Raw genomic sequence first — 21,735 nt, forward strand, 5'->3', positions numbered from 1 at the left:
CGTAGAAGGCATGCTCTTTCGGAGTAGAATTGGATGGCGGAGTCGGATCGTCGGAGTGTCGGGTAGATTTTCCTCCTTCTCTTCTCTTCTTCCTTCTTCTCCCTTCTGTCTTCCCCCTCTCTGTAAATTCCTTTCTATTTTTATTTCCCCAGCAAAACTGCCGAGAAAACTGCTGAAATGCAGTTGAACCACCAAACGCCCGACCGGGCGAAATTAGAAGGGATAATCGCCCGACCGGGCGAAAGGCTTCTGGAGGTATCGTGGGGAAACGCCCGACCGGGCATTTTGTGTCGTCAATAATCGCCCGACCGGGCGAACTTTCTGGAATCCTCATGCGTAACGCCCGACCGGGCGAACTTAGAAGGACCAATCGCCCGACCGGGCGATATGCTTCTGCATGGCTTCGCGGGAGACGCCCGACCGGGCGTTTAGTTGAAATCAGAACGCCCGACCGGGCGAACTTTCTGGACTCCGCATGCACAAAATGGAAACGCCCGATCGGGCGTTTAGCAACATCAAAACGCCCGACCGGGCGAACTCTCTGGAATCTCAGCTATGCATTTCCGACGAACTTCCAGCTTCTAACACCCGAAACTACACTCAAAGCACGACTTGGTGAGTTATAATTAACATGAAATCCGGGGTAAAGAATAGGAAATAAGCTTCGCATCAGCCCGGCCATCGACTTCACTGCCAACGGACACCAATATCATATGGGGTACTACTTGGCCGATGACATATACCCGAGGTGGCCTGTTTTTTTGAAGACGATCAGTTGCCCAATGGGTGAGAAGAGAGTTTTATTCGCGCAAAAGCAGGAGGCTGCGCAGAAGGATGTGGAGCGGGCATTTGGTGTGCTCTAAGCGCGTTGGGCAATAGTGAAGGGTCCGACGCGGTTCTGGTACAAGGACGTCATCGCCGATGTCATGTATGCGTGCATCATCTTGCATAACATGATAGTCGAACATGAAGGTGAATCTAGCTCCAGCACGGCGGCCCCGCCCCACGTTCGAGGATTACCTATGGGCTTCAATGAGGTTCTATCTAGACAGACCTCAATGCGCAACCAACAAGACCATGCTCATCTCATGAACGACATGATTGAAGAAGTTTGAGACCGTAACCGCCGTTGAGAATTTGTAATTTTTTTTATTTCGTAGTGTAATGTCTGAATTTTAATGAAGTGAAGTTTTTTTTCCAATTTTTGTAGTGTTTTAAATATTCAAATAAATAAAATGCTTATAGCGGCCTATATGGCATCCTCACTGCAGGTGGAAGGGTAGTGGGATGAAATGCTGATGTGGCGGAGCATAGGGCACCCTATAGGGCGCCCTATAGGACGGACTATAGGGCGCCCCATTGTGGATGCCCTTATCCTCCGATCAATGAGTCGAATATTCGAGTAATCATGATTCATGACAACGAGAATATCATTACTAGTAATCTTTAACAAAGAGAAATTTTTTTTTAAAAGTGGCTATTAAGTTTGGTTAGCTCATCGGAAAGCCCACTAGCCCGTTAACAACGATAAGCCCAAAGTTGTAATGACACAATGTTTATAGCAATTTATTAATTTTTGGAACCTGACTATCATAATAAATTTGGGTGCTTGTTTTACCTCGAAAAACCTTTATTCAGCAAGGATCAAATCAATTAATTCAATTTTCAATAGAGTTTTGGAAAAATTTTAAATTAGTGGGAAATTGGGAGAAACGTGATATAGTGAAATATGCAATTTTGGAGTATTAATTAATTGTAGAAGCATGCGCAACGACAATATGCACTAAAAAGGAATTATTCTAAATACTACTACTAGTAAAATGCATGTTATATATAAAAGAAGATACGTTCATTCATAGAAGCAAGTGTATTACTGCCAAAATAGATACTCCCATCATATAATTTTGGGTAGTGAACAATGCGAACTTTTATGTTAAATTGATTAATGATCGTGGACGGAGAGAATAATTATTTTAAAGAAATTCGACCGACTTAAATATCTATTTGGTTACTTATCTAATCCATAGTAACAACTATTGTTTTAATTTTACCTCAATCTTTACAATTTATTTTCGTCTTTCAAAGTTGTATCAAGTTTAATTATCAAAATTTACTTTGATGGTTGACTCTTGCAATAGGATGATCCATTATTTTGTACTACTACATATTTACTTTAATTATCTTTTAATAATCATACAAAAAATTGATTAAACTTTTAAGTTTGAATGATTGAAAATTTGAAATATTAATAAAATAAACCAATGAAATTTGAAAACCGAAATAAAATTGATAAAATCTTTCAATGTATGTGATATCTACAAGATTACAAGTGATTAAACCGGTAAACCCAGAATGCCACGTCAGCGCCGATCACACTCCCAGCGGCGCACATTAGTGACCGTCCTTCAACATGCTACTCTGCGCCGGAACCGCCGCATACCGCGACGGAAAGTCCCGGAAAACACCGCCGTCGTCGAATTGGCCGTTATGCCCCTCTCCTTGATCGAAATTTAGCGCGTAGCTGCACGGATCGTAGTTGAATTTCGCCCGCGCCGGCGACCGATTGAACCGCCGGATGAACGTCTTCCACTTCGGCCCCGCCACCAGCTCCGACCATTCCCTCACCTTCATAAACGCCTCCACTCCGCCGCTCCACCACCTCCGATCGCCGCCGTCGCGGTGCTCGCTCTGATCAGACGTCGAAATTCGCTCCCAATCCTTCGGTTTCGGCGCGCTGGAGCTGCGGAATTTCCACGGCCAGCAGCAGCGGCGCCGGAGGAATGCGGATTCCTCGGATTCGTCGGGTGAAACGTCGAGTTTCCGGTTGGATTGCAGCGTGGTTGCGTGCAATTGCGACGCCATGAGGGGGGGAGAGAGAGGTGTGAAGTGAAGACGCAAAACCCTAATGCGGTCTAGCTGTCGCTTTCTCGCGTTGTGTGGCTCTCTCTGTGTTAATTCGGTATTACTAGTTCTTATATAAGGGGGAATGTCGTATTGCTGGCGAAAGTTTAAATGCTTTGTTACCATAAATCAAATTTAAAATATTTATCCTTCTCTACGTTTACATCATTAAAAAAAAGGTATATATCCCTACTCCTCGACTCAAGTGAGGCGATCTTTTTTGACATGAGATTTTAAAAAATATTAATTTTATTAAAAAATTGAATCACTTTAGTTGAAATTATCCAAAAAAAATAAGAATCACGGAAGGCTTACAATACTCCATTCGTTAATTGAAAGTAATTTAATTCTTAAATTTTTTATTTACGTGTTTTTTAGAATTTTTATTTAATAAGTGAAATAATAAAAAATCTTCAAAATAATGAAAATAATGCATCTTTCTAAGAATGTTATCCTCTAGTTTTTTCATAGGTACTACTTTTTCCCATAATTTCCTTTATTACCTAATATTGCCAATGGAATAATCAATATTCTTCTTATCAGAAAGAGATCATCAGATTTAACGTAACATTGACACCAACCAACATCTGAACTTTCATCTAAAAAAATAACATTTACTTTTATACTAGAATTTGAAATATAACAGTAAAGAAAAATATGTCAATAGCTCCACATAACAAATATACAATCAAAGCAAAAATCATTAGAAAAAATAACACACGATAATATGAAATATTGCTAGTCTCAAATTTCGCCACACGCGTAAAATCATAGGATCTATAGCACAAATATGTGCTTCATCTCATCCCTCTCTGAAGGCACTGCAAACTTTCATGGTATATACAAGTATAAAACTTTTTAGATCTCACCACGACGACAATGATGGACCGGGGAAAATATTACCGGCTAAACCTCGTGTACGTTTATGCTATGAGCCTACCTCCCTAGCAGAGCTGGTTACGCGAAGGACGGCTTGAGCACTTAAAGGCGGCAGCTTTGATTGGCAGAAGTCCTCCCAAGATACTATAGCAGGCTGCTCGGGTCCAGCAGTAGGTTTCGGGACTTGAGGTTGCTCGGGTACAGCAGTTGGTTCTGGAGCTTGAGATTTTTCGTAAGCAGACTGCAACTCTAACAACAGCGCACGAGCTGCGTCCCTGGACTCGGGAAGCCGGTCACTGAGCTGGGACGCACCTATTACGATCAGTTTGTCTATCCCGAATTCTTGAATTCCATCCATTCCCTGCAAATAATCCCACACCGAGACAATTGAGGTGCCACGGAAGGACTTTTACAAATTTATGGGGAAAGTTGAGAATAAAAACATGTCTAAGAGTTCTTACCAGCCTTGGGACACTTAGGGAAATACAGATAGAAGCCTTGGCTCGAATTCGAGGATTCCTATTTGTAACATAAGGCTGCAACTTGGGTAGCAACAGAACAGGAGAAACCGAGCTAGTCAAGGCTACTAATGCACTTTCAGCTGCCTCACAAACGAATTTCTTGTCTTGTGAAGATTTGAGGAGAAGTTGAACAAGCTAAAAGGAACAAATGGATATTTTATACTCCAATTGAAATCTATAAAGAAATGATATTAAGAAAAGGACGGTTCACAAGAAGCACAGGTGGAGAGTAATAGCATAAATATAATACAAAAATTGAGTAGAATATGTATTACCAAAGGATCCAATGAATCAATGATGCTGTCCTTATATGCTTTAAAAAGGTCCGAGGCAGTCATAATTGCAGTTTTGCAGACAGCACTTCTTGGATTCTTTAGGGATTTCACGACTAAGGAGATGACTTCTTCCCTGGTGTTAAGAACCAATGTCATACAATACGCAGCTCAGCAAATGCAGTTAAAATGATGAGATAACATTTTTCTTCCGAAAAAAAAAACAAATAGAATATGATACTTACAGCATGCTAACAATAGCTTCCTTGTGAAATATAGACAATCGACGAACATTGTTGAGTGCATCACACACTGTAACCCAGTCTTTGGAGCCAAGTCCTGACAAGAGTGCCTAGAACCAGAGTGCAAGATAAGTATCAACAAACATTCAAGATTCAAAAATGGCATCGTGATATAAAGACATCTCGGTACTTCACTTCCACTGAAACACAGTTTTGACATTGCTCGTAAAGAGTAGTAGAGAACACCATTACCTTCAGACAATCATCCACGTCTTCTACATCCTTCAAATCCTCAGACTCAATGTACTCTACCTCTATACTGGTTATCACTGCTTCAGAGTTTTCTGTTTCGTCTATCTTAGCTGAAGTACCAACAACTGCAGCCATCCCTTTCCTTTGCATTTCTTCAGTGTTTTCGTTCACACCTTCAACCTGAGCTTTTACTACTTTTCCTTTACTGAAGCCTCCATTTATCCTTTGAGAGTCGGGTACATTATTATCTCTGACAGCTATCTCAGACATTATGGAAGCCTGAAGCAATAATAAATAAGAATTCAGTGGAGTTTCAGAAAAGTATACATCAGAAATATGATTGATCATACGTCAATATGTAGGCAAGTCAAAGTTTTAATGACAGTGCTAACAAAAATCAATAGATATCTTTGTCAGAACTTTGAATTGCTAACAGGAATTTTAATCCAAACTAGTAATGACGAAAGGTACAGCAAGTGGAAATGTAATAATTATTCAGGTCATGTGGTAAGCAGTATGGACTATGGAACTATTGACCGACATGTAAAGCAAAAATCTGCTTCTTCAGAGTTCATCAGGTGAATCACTTTAATTTCTAGACTTATTTTCCGATAGACAGATTGTTCACGAGCTCACTAGTAATCAAGACGTTCGAGCTACATAGAAGCACCAAAGAGACAAATGCAACAACTAAAACTGAGGCTACAAATTCAATGGTGTTCAATTCTTTTGTTCCTCAGTTTCTTGATAATATACCCAACCGCCCCATATTATTTACCAGATAAGCACAACAAAGCCTAATTAACAATTATTGAAAGAGGATGTTGTTTTACCAAAGTTCAAATGGTAGAGCTAACTGAATATACATCAATTCATAATCAGGCAATCTAATCACTATGATGCAAACACAGTTACACAAGTTTCGGAACCAGAAAATTTTCACCACCAATTTTACTACATGATGATGCCTATCCCAAAATTTCCAGAAGATTCAGTGAACATATCAACACTTAAGTTATATACCATCTTCAAATTAGTAACAATTCATCACAATCTAGCTACAGAAAGCAAATTTACTAGATCAAAAGAGCTCATGCTGCAGCTGCAGGACTCTCAAGTATAAGGACGAAGGCTACTCAATTAAAAACCTCCCTCAAAACCCTAATTCACATCCAGCTTCCTCTAAGCCCATCAAAACAAATGAAAACTACGCAGTATGTCACCAGAGACAAATGAAAACAAGCAGATCGCTCAAAATCGAGCCCCAAAATCACACCAAGCCAAAGGCAAAGAAACTAATCAAACAACGAAAATGCTGCCACTAGCAAACTAACAAATTCTAATTAGCACAGCGATCCAGCACAGAAGATTTAAAACATTAGACAGCAGCAAAATGCAGGTACGAACGAACAGATACACAGCTGAATTAAGTACAATTGCGTTAAGATCTCACGCATTCACTACCATCAACCTTAATAACTTCGAATTTCGATCTGTTCCGGAGCCGATTCAAAATGCTGCGCGATGAATTTGCAGTCAATACCTAAAATGCGTCGGTAGATGAGAGTAATTACCACGAGAATAAGGAAAGGAATCGAACTGTGGCCGCGGCAACGGCGTGAAAATGGTGAAAGTATTTATTGTAGACCTCCGCAGTCGTTAAATCTTCAATGACAGCAGCAGGAATCTCTCCCTCTATATAGATGTGTGTGTGTCAGTGTGTGTATCTCTCTGTGAGAGTGCAAGTGTGAAACGAGTGGAATATCGTCAGCAAAGGGAAAGGGGCAGGTTTAAAGAAAGATTTCAGAATTTGGGATTATATTACAAGAAGTAGAAGTTTTTTACAGTATTAAATTCGTAGTAGTAGTAGTTTTTTTATATTAAGTTTTACAACATTTTTTCTTTATAATGGGAAATTTTTATAGTTTTTTTCTCTTGCAAAATACTCCTATAAGAATGGACCAAATTATTCAATAAGAAATTTCAGTTTTTATAAACCTGAAATAGTTTGTTGGGTAGTTTGTTCTTGTATTTTATAAAGGAAAACAATAATAAAATTGATTTTTTTGTTAAATAGTTAGGTCAATTCTTGTATTTTGTGATAATTTTTTTAAAATAAGATAAAAATGTAAAAGCCTCCTAAAATGAAAAGTTCGCATGCCTCATGAAATATCTCATTAGATAGTTTAATCTATTCCAGTATTTTGTTAGAAAAGAGAAAAAGAAGAGAAAAATGACAAACTTGGCATTCTTCAATTTCATATCCTACAAGGCATGTGAATTTATAAAAAAAAATAAAAGGCGTGTGAATTTAAAAACAAATTCAGAATCCCGAAACTAAAAGGGCAAAATTTGCTTCCGAAACTATCGTATGTTAAATATTAGTAAAAAAAATATCACAAAATTTTGTAAAATTCTAATCCATCTCTTATCTTTTTTTAAAAAGTAGTTAGAAATTTATGAATTTGTAATTAATTCGCTACTAATTCTATTGCAAAAGAAATCGAGGTCGGAGTATTTAAATGACGGGTCTGCCCCTGAGTTTCTCCCAATAGTCAAATCTGCCATCTCTGTGGCCGTATTATTTTATCGTGCATGGTTTTTTTTTTGTTTAAAGGAGGATCGACGGTGGTTCCCCACCTACAGGTGGGACCCAATGGGTCCACCAGCCCCGCAGGAACGGGTCCAGGATTTTTCACCTCCCTCAGCTCCTGGGTCCAGGCACGGGTACAGGCTTAATCACCTCCCAAAGCTCTGGAGTCAGGCCAGTGAATCCACTAGGCCACAGGGAAATTAATCCCCAAGATAGGCCTCCCAGGGATCGAACACGCGACCTCTAGGATGACGCGGTATCCTTGCCTCCCTTCGTGCAGGTGAAGTAGTGAACACTGAGCACAGTATTAAAATAAGGTCAGCATCGTCATGTCTGGAAAATAAAATCTATTGAACTGTTGGATCAATTTAAATTAATTTTGAGTTTTTTTAAAAGAAATCAGTACAAAATATACAAATCAAAGGAAAATGAATAATAAATCTCTGCAATTAAAATTTAATCAAGGAAAACAAAATACTTTATATTGAATAATTGAAATAAAAAAATTTAGCCCCGATTGGTCAGGTTTAAATTGATTGATTCGGTCATTATTTTATGTTTGTTTGCTCCGGTTAAATAATCTTGGAGTCGCATGATCTGTGTTAGGAGCTGAATAAAGAATTATTACTGATTATTTTTAGAGAGAAATAAAAATAATACTATCAATTTGTGTTAGAACAAAACAAACAATGAATAAGAAAAATAATTGTGCTAGTAGACATAGCAATTTTTTCATCTAATTTTATACAGTATATTGCAAAAATGATATGTTTTCCTTGATAAAAAAAATGGTATGTTTCCAAATTATAAATGCTCCTTAAACACTAATATCATGTTGAAGATTGTATTTATTTTTACATATCGTTAAGTTGGCGTAATTATCGTCTTGCTACAGTTATACTTATTAACGTATAACATATATTAAGAATTAATCTAGAGACTTGATTACAAATATTATCCCTCAAAAGTTTGACTTAGATATTCATAAGTAGAAGTTTGATTAGGCAAAAAATTGGATATTCAAAGATGGAGTTTTCAAACTTAAAAGTTTAAATAGTGTTGAGGTGACGCTGCAACGCTACAAATTTGAATTGATGTTATATCAGTTTTGAACCAGACCTTTGTGCTGTTTAGTTCATGAATCAATCATTGTTATATCATACTCCATCCGTCCCAGATTAAGAGTCACTTTTTGCCATAAAAGTCTGTCCCAGTTTAAGAGTCACTTTTAGAATTTTCCATATTTGGACATACAATTTTACCCCATTCTTCATCAAAATTACATCAAAATGCCATTATCAACATTTAAAATAAATTGGGACTCACCTTCCACCAACTCACTTCATTTATTACACACTCCACCATTTCACTTCATTTATTACACATTCCACCATCTCACTTCATTTAGTACACCAACCAACTCTTCCTTAAAACCCGAGCCATAACAATAAGTGACTCCAAATGTGGGACGGGGGAGTACTATATTACCTAATTAAATCCGTTTTAACAAAAATGTTAATCATTCGACCAACAAAAAGAAGCAAGTACATTTCTTGGTAGGTTTGAGATTTGAAGAAAATAAATGAAGCCCATCCATTATACTGTATCGCATATATTACTTAATTAAATCCGTTTAACAAAAAGGTTAATCATTCTACCCACAAAAAGAAGTACATTTATTGGTAGGTTTGAAAACTCAGAAGAAAATAAATGAAAACCATCCATTAATAATCATATATACTCCCTCTACCCATACGATTCATAATTTATAATTGGTAAGTAGGAGTAGGAAATAAGTAGAGAAAAAAATAATTGAAATATTATTAATGAAAATGGAATTCACCTTATTATCGAGAAAAGTTGAAAAAAATAGAATATGACTAAATTTTGTGAATGACTGAAAATTGAAAGTGAAACCATTAATTATAGACGGAGAATATGTAGGAGTCAAACTTAAATTTTTCGATAAATTATCCCACCCTTTTGAGTATCAACAAATAATAAAGGTCCATACTCTTCAATGAAAAAACGAAAAGTTAGTCCTCTTATGATTTAAACTTTATGTCCAATGCTTGAGACAAAAACAGAAGCAAAGTTTAGATTTGGAGCAAATGACTTATCAGGAAAACAAAACTTACGATTTGGGTACAACAAGGTGCACTAGTGTCGAATGCAGAGGCGGTGTTGTGACTGTCGCTAACAACGGATGACAAACGAAGAACAGAAGTGAACAGACTCTCGGTGTGTCAGCGACAACTCAAAAGACTGAATTTAATAAAGTTTTCCGATTCTTATAGGCTGATGATAGATTATCTACCCCGACCCTACTTGAGTCCACTATTATTGGAGTTGCGTGTGGGAAACACATTTCAATGTCGGATCCCATGTTCTAGAGATGGAGCAATGACTAATGCAACAGTGCCCAATTCAATGAAACATAGCTACATGCCAGAATAGCACCACATGGCTTGATACATGGGAAATAAATAGGGCATTAACTTAGGGAGCTAAGTTCCAACAATAATCATAAGGTTAGAATATCCCCTGAATTCGCCACAACTTGCCACGGAAAGGAAGACTCGTTGTTACTCGCACATTAGCATCAACAAAATCGAACATCCCGTATTCCCGTTAACACTTTTCTGCATCAATTTTGTTTGTATTGAAACAAATCATTATTCAAAGAAAAACTATTCGATTCTCGATTCTATTATCTCTCATACCTTATTGCACTTTCACTAAACACTATTTTCTTAAATCCAGTACAAAAGAGGAACGTCTCAGTGGAGCCCTCAGTACTTTGAATTTATTCGAAGAAGAGAATTTCATTGGCATGATCAAAGAATCAACAGAGGTTTCTGCATTGACAATACTAGTCTAGCTTGGACAACAATTTGAAAAATATTCATAATATTATATATAGAATAAGCATCATATTGTAGTAGTAGTTTGTTTTATGAAGTAGTAGTTTGTTTTATGAAGCAGTGCCAAATTATTCATCTGATCCGTACAAAGAAGACATGATTTCTTGACTACAGAAAATTCATGCCGTTAGGATAGACAAACTAAAGCAAGTCTGGACCGTGCGATGATACCTGCTTTTTACGTCCAGCTGCAATGCTTAACTTACCATCGAGTAATACTTATGATCTTCTTTCGTACAGACGGCTTCAAGAAGAGCTTCTTTCTAAACCAGAACTTCATCACAAAACGACAAGCAGTCTCCTAAACACACTTCATTCCCCAGCATTTCTTTATGAGCATAAATCTAAGCAGAGGAGGATACTGGCAGCTTCACTCCTCGATGTTTACTAGTTCATATTCAACCAACGAAAGGTTATTGTCTTCTTTGACAGTGAAGGTGGCAGGATCAGCCGCTGCTTCCACACGCCCCCATTTGTCCACAGCTAGTCTCATTGAGCCTTTGAACATGTCGATTTTGGCATTCCTCAGAATTACAGTTGCTTCAGGCTTCATGGTTTCCACTGCACATTGGAGCTCAAATCAAGATCATGGATTTGTAACGAATGGGATAAGGCCAATAACTATGAGGCATTTCACGTAGTAGGGATAAAACTGCACTTAATGTTTAGAAAGGACAGAACCAACAAACTATTAGCCCAGACCAATCGGTGATTAGTCGTGGTATCCACTTCATATTTTGATGCCTAATAGTAAAATACAAATAACATTGTCACATTCAGACTCTGTGAACACTGAGCAAAATATGAACACATACACACGCACAGTCATGTACCATGGTACCTTGAGATTACTTAATCCTTTTATTGGCACCATCGACCAAATTGATATGTAAAACAACAGCCTAATCTCAAAAAATATGTTCTACTAGCACCCTATCAAGATCACAAAACAAGATACTGAACATGTCAATTTTTGCATTTCAACAGTTGTTTCGAGCTTCATGGTTTCCACTGCACATTGGAGCTCACATCAAGATAATGAATTCGTAATGAAGGGGGTAAGGCCAATAATTATGAAACCTTTCATGTGTATGGTTAGAAAAGAAAAGTACAAGAACCTATTTAGCCAGACCAGTTGGTGATTAACGTTATATAATTTTCCTATCTTATGTCCTAATAGTAAAATACCAAATATCATTGTGTCAAATTCAAACTTTGTGAACACCTAGCAAAATATGAACACACATAGGCATAAATTCATGTACCTCATGAGTTGTGAATTGTGATTACTTTATCCTTTTATTGGCACCATCTAACAAATTGTTATGAAAACCATCGAGATCACGAGGCGATATATTGAATTCGAATCACAAACAAATCCACCATTTTAAGCTCAGCATAAACATGATGACAATTTTATGGAGTTCACTTATAAAATGACTAACACATACCATTCCCATCACTCAAGCACAAAGCACAATACCTTGTTCATTCCTAGCCGTGAACAAAATCACCCCCGTTTCATCCCCAACCAGACACTCAGCAATCCGCATCTGATGAACTTGAGGCCCATCTGCCCTACCCTTCTGCAATACCATCTTCGAACTCAAAACTTTCACGACGAGATTGTGCCCATTCGTGCCGGGGCGCAGCTCATCAACCTTGACAAAAACTGGCTTCCTCATGGATGCTTTCTTTTCAGCCATTTAAATCAAAACCTGTAATAATAAAATCCACATTAGCCAGAAAATGAGGAATTTCATAAGCTCTCATCAAAATAATATCATCAGAATCACCACAGCCAACACATTTAGAGGCTAAAATTCCACGCATAACTCACACACATGTGGAAGTATTATCATGATCGGAACCAAAAATCCAGCAAATGATTAATCGGCAACAAACAAAAACAAAAAATAGAAAGGAAAATGAAAGCACGTTGGAAGTCTACTCAGCCATCACTGATCAAATTGATGAATCGAAATCGAACGGAATAATAACAAATATTATCTGAATCGATATGAATCGATAAGACCAACACTCTACACTAGTAGCGATACTAAAACCAAACAACAACAGATTAAAACCCTAATTATCAGATCAAATACTGATGAAAACGAAAATTCATTTCAGAATTCACACAAATACACAAAAATAAACATACAAAATCGAAGAATTCGAATTACCTTGGCAACAAGAACAGAGAAGTGGGATCTTTTTCGAGCGAATTCGTTCTAGTGACGAGACCGTCGAAGTGGCTTTATGAAAGGAAAAAGTTGATCAAGTTTTGCACCGTTGATCTGCCATAATTCTCAGCAGATCTCCGCCGTTGGTTCGTGAGAGCTGAAATGAAGTGGTTTTGTAGTGCTAAAAGCGTGATATCTGAAATAAGCTGGCTAGTAGTTCTAAAAGCGTTGGAGCTGATCACTAAAGTCGGTTTACAATGCATAAAGTATTTTTTTATGTGTATATATGGCTTTAACGACGTAGAGATTAATACATTATATTACTACAATATAAAATAGGATGACCCCGGATGACCCACTTTACTTTTTTATTTGTTTCACCCAAAATAACTTATTACTAAAAATAAAAATATTTTATCTATACTTTATTCCTTTTTGTTAAGGGATGATTAATTTGGGTGAATATTTAATTATTTAGGAACATTTTCAATTTACAACCTATTGATTATCTCAGGCCCAACTTCATAAAGATGGGCCGAAAATAAAATACCCAACAGTTTTCAAAACTATGGCAACCGTTAAATCACCCACGAAAAAACTCACCCACATAAAATTCTGGAAGGGAGAAGAATTTGACCAATTACCGAAATCCAACTCCCTCTCTCACCCTCAATGTCTTCAGCTGCACTCGATTCCACGTTCCTCGCTACCTCTACAAAACTACCGCGCTCGAATTCAGTCCGCAAATTGCCGCTCGCGAGATCTCTTCCTCAGCTCAACCGAGCTACTTTGATCGCTCCGATCGTCGTTTCCGCTCTCGGCGCCGAGTTTGCACGGAGCGATTCCGAATCGGAGCTCGATTCCGGCAATGGAGTGAAGAAGCTCGTTGAATCGCTGTTCGTGCTGTGCACATCGGTCGCTCTTTCGGCGGCTCTGTTCTTCGCCGATATTGATTCGGCTTCGGCTTTCGTTGTTACTACGCCGCGGAAGTTGCAGTCCGATGAGTTGGCTACAGTTCGCCTGTTTCAGGAGAACACTCCTTCTGTTGTTTACATTACTAATCTAGCTGCGAGGTACTCAGATTTTCACATTATGTGTATCTAGATTTGGATGTGTTAATTGCATAGTCAGTTTTAACTAACTTAATACTGTTTGGTTATTATCTGTGCTTTAATACCTTGTGGTCCTTATCATCGGAGTATCTTTGCAACTTCATCCGCTTGTTCTTAATCAACTAACTAGTTAGGAGTAATATATTAGTAAGTCAAAGCAAATTGATCGTAGGGAAGTTACAAATTAATCAACTAAATATTTCTCGTGCAGCTCGAATGACCGATATGATTTAGAATAAATACGCTGCTTAATATAGCAGACTTTGCACTTGTTAGGGTGTTGAGCATTTGTGTATGTTATAGGTTATGTTTGCAACAGATTTTGAGTTTGGAATGAGTTGCTGATATAATGAACTCATAGTGTGCGTTTTGTTTTAGGCAGGATGCTTTTACGTTGGATGTGTTGGAGGTGCCGCAAGGATCAGGATCTGGTTTGGTATGGGACACGCAGGGCCGCATTGTCACAAATTATCATGTGATTCGTGGTGCATCTGATCTCAAGTACTATTAACCTCTCTTGTGTTTTATGGCCCCGTATTCAATTACTTAGTTCTTTCCAACTACAAAGTTATTGGATCAGTTAATTAATTGTTTCCTTCTAGGCTTGTTAAGCATTACCTGGTTGGTTTCTTATACTTTAGTTTCTAGTACAGTTCATACTCAAAGATGCGATCTCTAAGTAGGACTACTAACTTACTTTCTGTGATCTGTGGTAAGAGTTTGTGATGAATGATGACATGAGAGTTGTTATGTTGAATAGTAGTACTCCATCATATTGATGGTTAGTACGTTGGCCAAGTTCACCGTTGAATCAGTGTAGTCTTTGTCTGCCATTTTATAAAATATGTCCATTTTGATATACTACTGTTTAAGTGTTTTGATGAAGTGATGGTTGTGTTCAGGGTCACTCTTTCAGATCAGAGTACATACGATGCAAAAGTTGTTGGGTTTGACCAGGATAAAGATGTTGCGGTTTTGAGTATTGAGGCACCAAAAGGCAAGTTGAGACCAATACCGATTGGTGTATCTGCCGATTTGCTTGTTGGTCAAAAAGTATATGCAATTGGAAATCCTGTAAGTGCTATTCCCACTGAATTGTCTTCATTCTGTTATGCCTTTTCTGGTTTCTTATTAAATATACATATTCAATCATAGACAAGTGGAAAGTTTCGAATGTGTCTTTTGACTAAGTCCATTCTTGATCTCCCATTCTGGAGCAGCCCATAGTTCTCGTTGTTATAAACTGAATGACATGCTTTCATCTGATTGATACTGTTGGACAAAGTTTACAGATCCCACAATTCCAATCAATTCCTTTTTTTCATAGACGTTCTATCCTTTCATTAAGTTCCCCCCTTAAATGTCTTTATAACTACACAGTGGTCCTTTCAGTTTGTTATGCTTTGTCATTGTTGATAGTTATTCTCTTGGAGTGACTCAATTAGGAACACCATGGTATTTATTGGCACTGAAGTAGAAAGCTTCTTTCGTACTGTACCTATCATTTACCTTTCGCTGACAATATGTATGTGTTCCACTTTTGTCTCCTTGGCAGTTTGGACTAGACCATACACTTACAACTGGTATTATCAGGTACTAACAGTACTTGTAAAGCATTACACATATAGTTATCACACTGGAAAATTTATACTAATATTGTTTACAGCACCTCAATGTAGATGTTAACTTCCAAAGTATCCCAGATTACGTTGTTTACTTTGCTTTATCAAGATTGTCAACACCTGGAGCACGAGTGAAGCTTATATATATTAATGTGTATCAGATCAGTTGTTATCCAACCTTTAGATAATGCCAGCCTTCAGTAAACTGGCTAATCTCGTATCCGTATTGAATCAGAGTCTCTAACAAATTTATTCTGATTTTTTAGTGGGCTCCGGAGAGAAATCAGCTCAGCTGCAACTGGCCGTCCAATCCAGGATGTCATCCAGACAGATGCTGCGATTAATCCTGGCAACAGTGGAGGACCGTTGATTGACAGTGCAGGCAATCTTATTGGGATAAACACAGCTATATATTCTCCTTCTGGTGCTTCATCCGGAGTGGGCTTTTCTATTCCAATTGATACAGTGAGTGACTGCTTTAGTTAGAACTTTGTCCTTCTTGGGCTCGTCATCCAAGTATTGGGTTGTAACACGATTTCATATTAATGGTTTACTATATAAGCTTTAACTTTAATGTTTCCTTCTATGTTCAGGTAAGCAGTATTGTGGATCAATTGGTCAAGTTTGGGAAAGTCACTGGACCAATTTTAGGGATTAAGTTTGCTCCTGACCAGTCGGTGGAGCAACTCGGAGTTAGTGGGGTTCTTGTCCTGGATGCTCCTCCAAATGGGCCAGCAGGCAAAGCAGTATGTCCAATTTCTAAATCATACATTTTGGTTTGAAATTTCATTATGCTTTATAAGATTTATAAAATCTGGTGACTCTAAAATCATGTTCTGATATTCTTGGTGCTGCAGGGTCTTCAATCAACAAAACGCGATGCCTATGGGCGACTTATATTAGGTGACATAATTACATCCGTTAATGGAAAGAAAGTTGCAAATGGTAGTGATTTGTACAGAATCCTTGACCAATGCAAAGTCGGGGATACGGTAAGTGTTAATAGTTACTGCTACTATGCATTGTCTAAAAGTTTAGCATGTCCAGGGAGAACTTGTGGTCTTTATTACCTAATACTGGATATGTAGAAATCGGAATCTCATTTATTGAATTTTGCCATATTTTACAATCATCGTTTAAAAGCTTGCCAAGGTGTATGCATATTGTAGTTCAAAAGGTTGCTGCGTAGGAATGTTCAGAGTGTTTGGAATGAACCATTTAGAAGCAATATAAAGATGAAAAAGTAAGAAAACTATGAGAACTAACTTCATTTTCAAATGTTTCACTTTGCAGGTAGAAGTAGAAGTTCTTCGTGGTGATAAATTGGAAAAGATCCCAGTAATCCTTGAACCAAAGCCTGACTCATCCTGATGTAACACGCATTGTAAATAATTGATCTGATTTATCCCCCAACTTTGTACATAATCACGGAGCGAAGCTACTGTTCCAAGCACTATCCCTGTACTCTAAAGCTATAATCCTTGTGAAGGAGATGAATTATAGTTTCAGTTTCTTACGGTCGTACTAGATTATATTCATGTTAAATTACTTGACACTAAACTATTTAATCCTCAATCTTATTTGCATGTTTAACTTCAACGTGTACATAATTTTCTGGGTATAGATACTGCAGTACGAGAAGCAGCCTTGTTACCAGAAGAGTTAGGGACTCGTAGAGGAATTGAATATCTTATAACTGATGTACAATTTTACATGATTAAATATGCTTTGCAGGAAGCACTGTACAACAAAATGAGGAATCACCGGGCTTGCATTTAGCAGTAGAAACTACCAGTCGAATTGTGGAAAGCAAGGGCGATATTAACAGGTTCATAGAGATACAGGTGGGGAAAGGCTGAAATCGAGTGCCCAGAGCTCCAAACCTCCTTTGATGAAATCATAATGAGCACCCTTGAGGGCTAGAGTTCCATTCACCACTCCCTGTCGAACAAATGGATACGATAACAGGTTTTCAAGCGACACATTCACTGCCTCCTGAAACAGTTGGAAAGAAAGCAGTGTAAATAGGTTGATTCTCCACAATGCTGTAAGATTATCTTTGCCATTGTTGGTGAAAGTTCAACGTTCTTTTACCTTCTCACACAGCACGCACTGATCACCAAAAGCCGTGTCTCCATTCTCAGCTGTCACCTTGGCCTTTGCAGGTAAGCCGATTTTCACCCAGTCTTCGATGAAATCGCTGAACAACTCAAGCAAATGATTCTATTAGTCACCAAATTATACAAGTAAGAGGCATATAAATTATAAGTAGTATTTTCTTTCTGCTTGGTCCTTATTCTGTTACTCTGCCTAACGTAATGAGCTCATTCTAACTAAGAAAGCAGGCTACTAACGTTGAGTATGTTCCGTTGTATGGGAAGGACATGAGCCCCTTGATTCCACCGCAGGCGCTGTGCCCCATCACTACTATCTCTTGTACCTGTGAGATTGTTTTCCTTGTTTACTACCAACTGAAAACCTCATACTAATCTTGGAAATGGCAAAGTAATTCCGAAATTTTTTTACGTAGATTCACCTTGAGGTGCAGGACAGCATACTCTATAGCAGACCCTGCTCCGGAATATTGGGTCTGAAGCAGCAGAAACAGAGTTACACAGACTGTCAAAGAAGAACCTTATGATTTATAAAACTGGTATAGACTATAGAGTATTTATTTATTCATAAGACCTTGTCATATGGAGGGACCATGTTAGCAACATTACGAACCACAAACGCCTCCCCCGGTTGGATGTCCAGCACATGGGATGGGCACACGCGTGAATCCGAGCATGCAAAGATCATATACTGCAGCGGATAACTGATCAATACGAATCATTTACACCACATGGGTTGAGTCAAGACTCGAGAAATATGTACCTTGGGAGTCTGGCCTCTGGCGAGCTCGCTGTACAATCCTGGTCTCAAGCTGAAATGTTGAGACCAAAAAGTTGTTAGAATTCATAATCTTTAGACTGTTCTTTGCATGCTTTCATTTGGTAACTTACTTGTACTTCTTATGTTTGAAGGTGAGGAAACCGGTCTTCAATCTTTCAACGGAGGGTGAAAGAGTGGCGCTGCCGTTTTCTGTCTGCAGCTCGGCCGTGATTTGATCGATTTTTGCTGCTGCAGCAGGTGCTAGCTCTCCCTTAACACTACATGAACAATGTCATTCCATCATATGAAGATTATTTGGATCTGAAATGTAATGGTAACATAAAGTATTTGATTACACACACTTAACGTTATGAGAAATAAAAAATGAAATGAATAGCTTTTAAATAGGAAACTTTGTGTGAGATTTGATAAAGAATAAATTTTTGATAAAACTATAGGTCCATATATCACAACCTTTGGCCTAATGTAGTATTTCCACTACCAAAATTTGGTTGTAAAAATCATGAACTTAGGACTTTTAGTGAATTTCCCACGAGTTCGGTTATAATTTAAAGAAAAACCAAATTTGTGGGAGATTTACTACAAGGGTTAAGTTGCAATCAAATATGAACCAAAATTTGTAATTTTAGGTACCAATATCCATTTAAATAAAGTTAACCTTAGTAGTCTTTCGAGTTCAGCTATGGCTTCTTCGTATGAGTATTCTCCCAAGTCCTCTCTCTGCATCAAAATTTCAAATGCTTCAGAAAAATAGAACACGAAAATAAAATATGAGTTCTTCACCTTATGAGTTCTCTCGCATTTGAATTGATTCTTGAAATGGGAAACTATACCGGAGCGCGGTGGATGATGGGAGCTGGAGCTGCGAAAACCGGCTTGTCCCGGATGAGGCTGGGCGGTGGAGAAGGGGATGAGGAGCTGAGCTTCGCTGAGGCAACAGGCTGGAATGCAGCGGCCCGTCTCAATAGATTGGCCGTGGGTGGAGTGAGGAAGCCGTTGACGGTCGACATTGCTTCAATAGGCCACAGGTATGTAGTCTCTTTAGCTGACTGGTTGATTTAGAACTTAGAAACAATGCATGCATGAGAAACCATAGGATAATGAAAGCGAAAGCTAAGTAAACCACAGCTACTCTTCCAGATTGGATTTATTGATTTTTCATGTCCATAAAATAAAAAATAAAAATAAATGGAAGGGAAATTGGAACCTTTAATCATAATTTATAACATCTGAAAAAAAGAGAATGAAATAGAATAGAGGTATTTAGATAGATTTTTGAAACAATGGGAACATGTAAGAGTTATATTATCCATTTATATACTATTTGAATAAATTCATAATATTTTACTTTCTTTACCCAAAATAAATATCGTGTTTGCCATATTGTTTGGGGTCCCGAAAATTTATTAACCCAAAATATCGTGATAACATGGAAAAGTTCGAGTTGATCTTTTATTCTCTGTCATTGTATACATACTCGAAATTATGACGTTCTTCGAAATACTATTAGTTATAGTTTAGTTTAGTGTTTTATATAGAGATAAATGTTACTTCAGTATGTTACATACTCTCTAAATAAGTACTATTTGTGACATTGTTCTTGGTTCGTCAATGATTAGCGTTATTATTTTTGGTTTACACATTAAAAATTGATTGTAGTAATATCTAAATAAGTGATAGTATAATATTATTAATTTTATAGATTATACAAAAGTTTAAAGCTCGGTTTATTAATTTATTCATTTATTTAGCATATGTATTTTGTGCTGTTGTATCGTTTTTCACATAAAATATGTACTAGCACAAAAGGTTGTAGTAGCGATTAATGAATAGAGAATTAAAGGGTTGAAGTTGAAGGCAATATAGGTGGTTAAAGCCAGATGTAGACAGAGGAAACCATTTTATATATGATAAAAGTAAAGATGAAGTAAAGATAATTAACAATTTATCTGACAGCAATATATCTTATTCTTCACCGCTAATTATGTAAATCATGTCCACTCAATCCCACTAAACAACCATTTTTTCAAACCACGTTTTCTAAATTTTGAGAAAAGGAATTCTTACCTTCACCTCTATCGACATTATGTGTGTTTACAGTCATTAAATTGTGTTTCATGATGTTATTTTTTAATTATTTTTTGAGAAAAAAGATACTACTATATTATTATTAGCCCTAAACTATGAATTATTTATTGAGTTGAGAAGAGTTCTAAATTATCTAATCCAAGAAGATCATATTATCGTCTCTTACACGATAATTGTTTTTGGGTTTTTAAAAATGAGTTACTGTATTGTTTTGTGTGTAAGAATAGAAGAATTAATCATAAATTGGAGTGCCTAACTTTATCCATACACTATCAAACATACCATTAACATTTTATTTGGGTTAGTAAGAAGGAAAATGCCTGTCAAGCAAAAAAAATGGTTCAATCAACTCGTGGGGATTCATATCATATAATAGGATTTAATAGTTTACGAATTAAAAAACAATTCATCAAAAGTTCCTTTTGTATTTGAACTTAAAGCTCTTGCGAATTGAGATATCTCTGATTGGAATAGACGACATCTATAAAATCTTAGGTTTGTTTTTCCATTTAAATAAGGGTTGATTTAACTATGCTACATTGCTTCATCCAACCATCAATTCAGTAATAATCTCTTCACTCTTTCACACGCAATCTACCAATAATTATATGTACCAATATTAATTAATGTGATGCAAATATTCTAAGTAATACATTGATGCAGAGTAAGAAGATTAATTATTGTTCCAATTATGACTAAAGAATGTACATATATAATCTGGAACACGTCATTTTTCACATGTGAAATAATGATAAATAACATTTTCACTCTTCTATAAGTGAAATAACTTCATTTTTACGTATTTAATCTGGATAGTTTATATTATGACTAGTTTTACGTTCTTCTTCCATGTTACTATGTACTCGTATGACAAATATTCATCCTTTACACTCCAATCACTATTAATATATGTGATCATTCGTATAATGGAGTAATATGATGAATCCGCGAATTTTTGATGGTGATGAATGCAGGAAAACACAGATCACGACACAGAGATTTACGTGGTTCGATTTACTGAAGTAAATCTACGTCCACGGGAAGAAGGGAGGGCAAGATTGTATTGCTTGATCTGGGATTACAGCTTACAACACAGACTTGCTATATGATATTTTATCTCTAGAGAGCTTAACCCTTTTCTATCTGATCTAAGTTCTATTTATACATTGAACTAAGATCGTGGCTTGCATCACCACTAATGATGGTTGTGGATGTCGTGGAGGTCATGGCCTAAGATCGTGGATGTAG

The 21,735-nt window shown here is 37.2% G+C and overlaps 5 protein-coding genes across 7 annotated transcripts; 1 reads left to right on the forward strand and 4 right to left on the reverse strand.

The window, feature by feature from the left end:
* Positions 1-2,281: 2,281 nt before the first annotated feature.
* On the reverse strand, positions 2,282-2,986 carry LOC121781799. The gene has a single exon (XM_042179495.1). The coding sequence runs from the start codon at positions 2,860-2,862 to the stop codon at positions 2,392-2,394; it is 471 nt and encodes a 156-aa protein (XP_042035429.1). The 5' UTR covers positions 2,863-2,986; the 3' UTR covers positions 2,282-2,391.
* A 515-nt stretch (positions 2,987-3,501) lies between these two features.
* On the reverse strand, positions 3,502-6,861 carry LOC121782900. 3 transcript variants are annotated; one of them, XM_042180891.1, is made up of 6 exons: positions 6,642-6,861; positions 5,068-5,346; positions 4,819-4,925; positions 4,577-4,709; positions 4,242-4,436; positions 3,502-4,141 (listed from the first exon to the last, which is right to left on the reverse strand). In XM_042180891.1, exons 2-6 carry the CDS (start codon positions 5,335-5,337, stop codon positions 3,830-3,832), a joined length of 1,017 nt encoding a protein of 338 aa, XP_042036825.1. In that variant the 5' UTR covers positions 5,338-5,346; positions 6,642-6,861; the 3' UTR covers positions 3,502-3,829. The 3 variants fall into 3 exon arrangements, with proteins under 3 accessions (XP_042036825.1, XP_042036827.1, XP_042036824.1); XM_042180893.1 differs by having other exon boundaries at positions 6,539-6,861; XM_042180890.1 differs by having other exon boundaries at positions 6,532-6,861.
* A 3,692-nt stretch (positions 6,862-10,553) lies between these two features.
* LOC121782895 (uncharacterized protein At4g28440-like) lies at positions 10,554-12,919 on the reverse strand. Its single transcript, XM_042180885.1, has 3 exons — positions 12,771-12,919; positions 12,068-12,302; positions 10,554-11,145 (listed from the first exon to the last, which is right to left on the reverse strand). Exons 2-3 carry the CDS (start codon positions 12,288-12,290, stop codon positions 10,955-10,957), a joined length of 414 nt encoding a protein of 137 aa, XP_042036819.1. The 5' UTR covers positions 12,291-12,302; positions 12,771-12,919; the 3' UTR covers positions 10,554-10,954.
* A 466-nt stretch (positions 12,920-13,385) lies between these two features.
* On the forward strand, positions 13,386-17,020 carry LOC121782425 (protease Do-like 1, chloroplastic). The gene is made up of 8 exons (XM_042180271.1): positions 13,386-13,843; positions 14,261-14,383; positions 14,785-14,956; positions 15,438-15,475; positions 15,771-15,969; positions 16,098-16,250; positions 16,362-16,496; positions 16,798-17,020. The coding sequence occupies exons 1-8, from the start codon at positions 13,443-13,445 to the stop codon at positions 16,873-16,875; spliced, it is 1,299 nt and encodes a 432-aa protein (XP_042036205.1). The 5' UTR covers positions 13,386-13,442; the 3' UTR covers positions 16,876-17,020.
* Positions 17,021-17,166: 146 nt separating this feature from the next.
* On the reverse strand, positions 17,167-19,872 carry LOC121782426 (carbonic anhydrase 2-like). Its single transcript, XM_042180272.1, has 9 exons — positions 19,233-19,872; positions 19,058-19,119; positions 18,510-18,656; positions 18,382-18,430; positions 18,193-18,309; positions 18,041-18,094; positions 17,859-17,944; positions 17,599-17,704; positions 17,167-17,499 (listed from the first exon to the last, which is right to left on the reverse strand). The coding sequence occupies exons 1-9, from the start codon at positions 19,407-19,409 to the stop codon at positions 17,335-17,337; spliced, it is 963 nt and encodes a 320-aa protein (XP_042036206.1). The 5' UTR covers positions 19,410-19,872; the 3' UTR covers positions 17,167-17,334.
* Between the last annotated feature and the right edge of the window lie 1,863 nt (positions 19,873-21,735).

This window comes from Salvia splendens, chromosome 20 (assembly GCF_004379255.2).
Source record: "Salvia splendens isolate huo1 chromosome 20, SspV2, whole genome shotgun sequence".
NCBI classification, from domain to species: Eukaryota; Viridiplantae; Streptophyta; class Magnoliopsida; order Lamiales; family Lamiaceae; genus Salvia; species Salvia splendens.

Coding starts and splice junctions, on each gene's coding strand:
- LOC121781799 (XM_042179495.1), bottom strand. CDS start 2,862: ATGGCGTCGCAATTGCACGCAACCACGCTGCAATCCAACCGGAAACTC.
- LOC121782900 (XM_042180890.1), bottom strand. Junction 4,710..4,818: donor GAAGCTATTGTTAGCATGCT/GTAAGTATCATA, acceptor TCTTAACACCAG/GGAAGAAGTCATCTCCTTAG. Junction 4,437..4,576: donor TTGATTCATTGGATCCTTTG/GTAATACATATT, acceptor TGTTCCTTTTAG/CTTGTTCAACTTCTCCTCAA.
- LOC121782895 (XM_042180885.1), bottom strand. CDS start 12,290: ATGGCTGAAAAGAAAGCATCCATGAGGAAGCCAGTTTTTGTCAAGGTT. Junction 11,146..12,067: donor CACGGCTAGGAATGAACAAG/GTATTGTGCTTT, acceptor TCCAATGTGCAG/TGGAAACCATGAAGCCTGAA.
- LOC121782425 (XM_042180271.1), top strand. CDS start 13,443: ATGTCTTCAGCTGCACTCGATTCCACGTTCCTCGCTACCTCTACAAAA. Junction 14,957..15,437: donor TATATGCAATTGGAAATCCT/GTAAGTGCTATT, acceptor TCTCCTTGGCAG/TTTGGACTAGACCATACACT. Junction 16,251..16,361: donor ATGGGCCAGCAGGCAAAGCA/GTATGTCCAATT, acceptor TTGGTGCTGCAG/GGTCTTCAATCAACAAAACG.
- LOC121782426 (XM_042180272.1), bottom strand. CDS start 19,409: ATGTCGACCGTCAACGGCTTCCTCACTCCACCCACGGCCAATCTATTG. Junction 19,120..19,232: donor CCATCATCCACCGCGCTCCG/GTATAGTTTCCC, acceptor ATTTTGATGCAG/AGAGAGGACTTGGGAGAATA. Junction 18,657..19,057: donor GAACTCGAAAGACTACTAAG/GTTAACTTTATT, acceptor TTGTTCATGTAG/TGTTAAGGGAGAGCTAGCAC.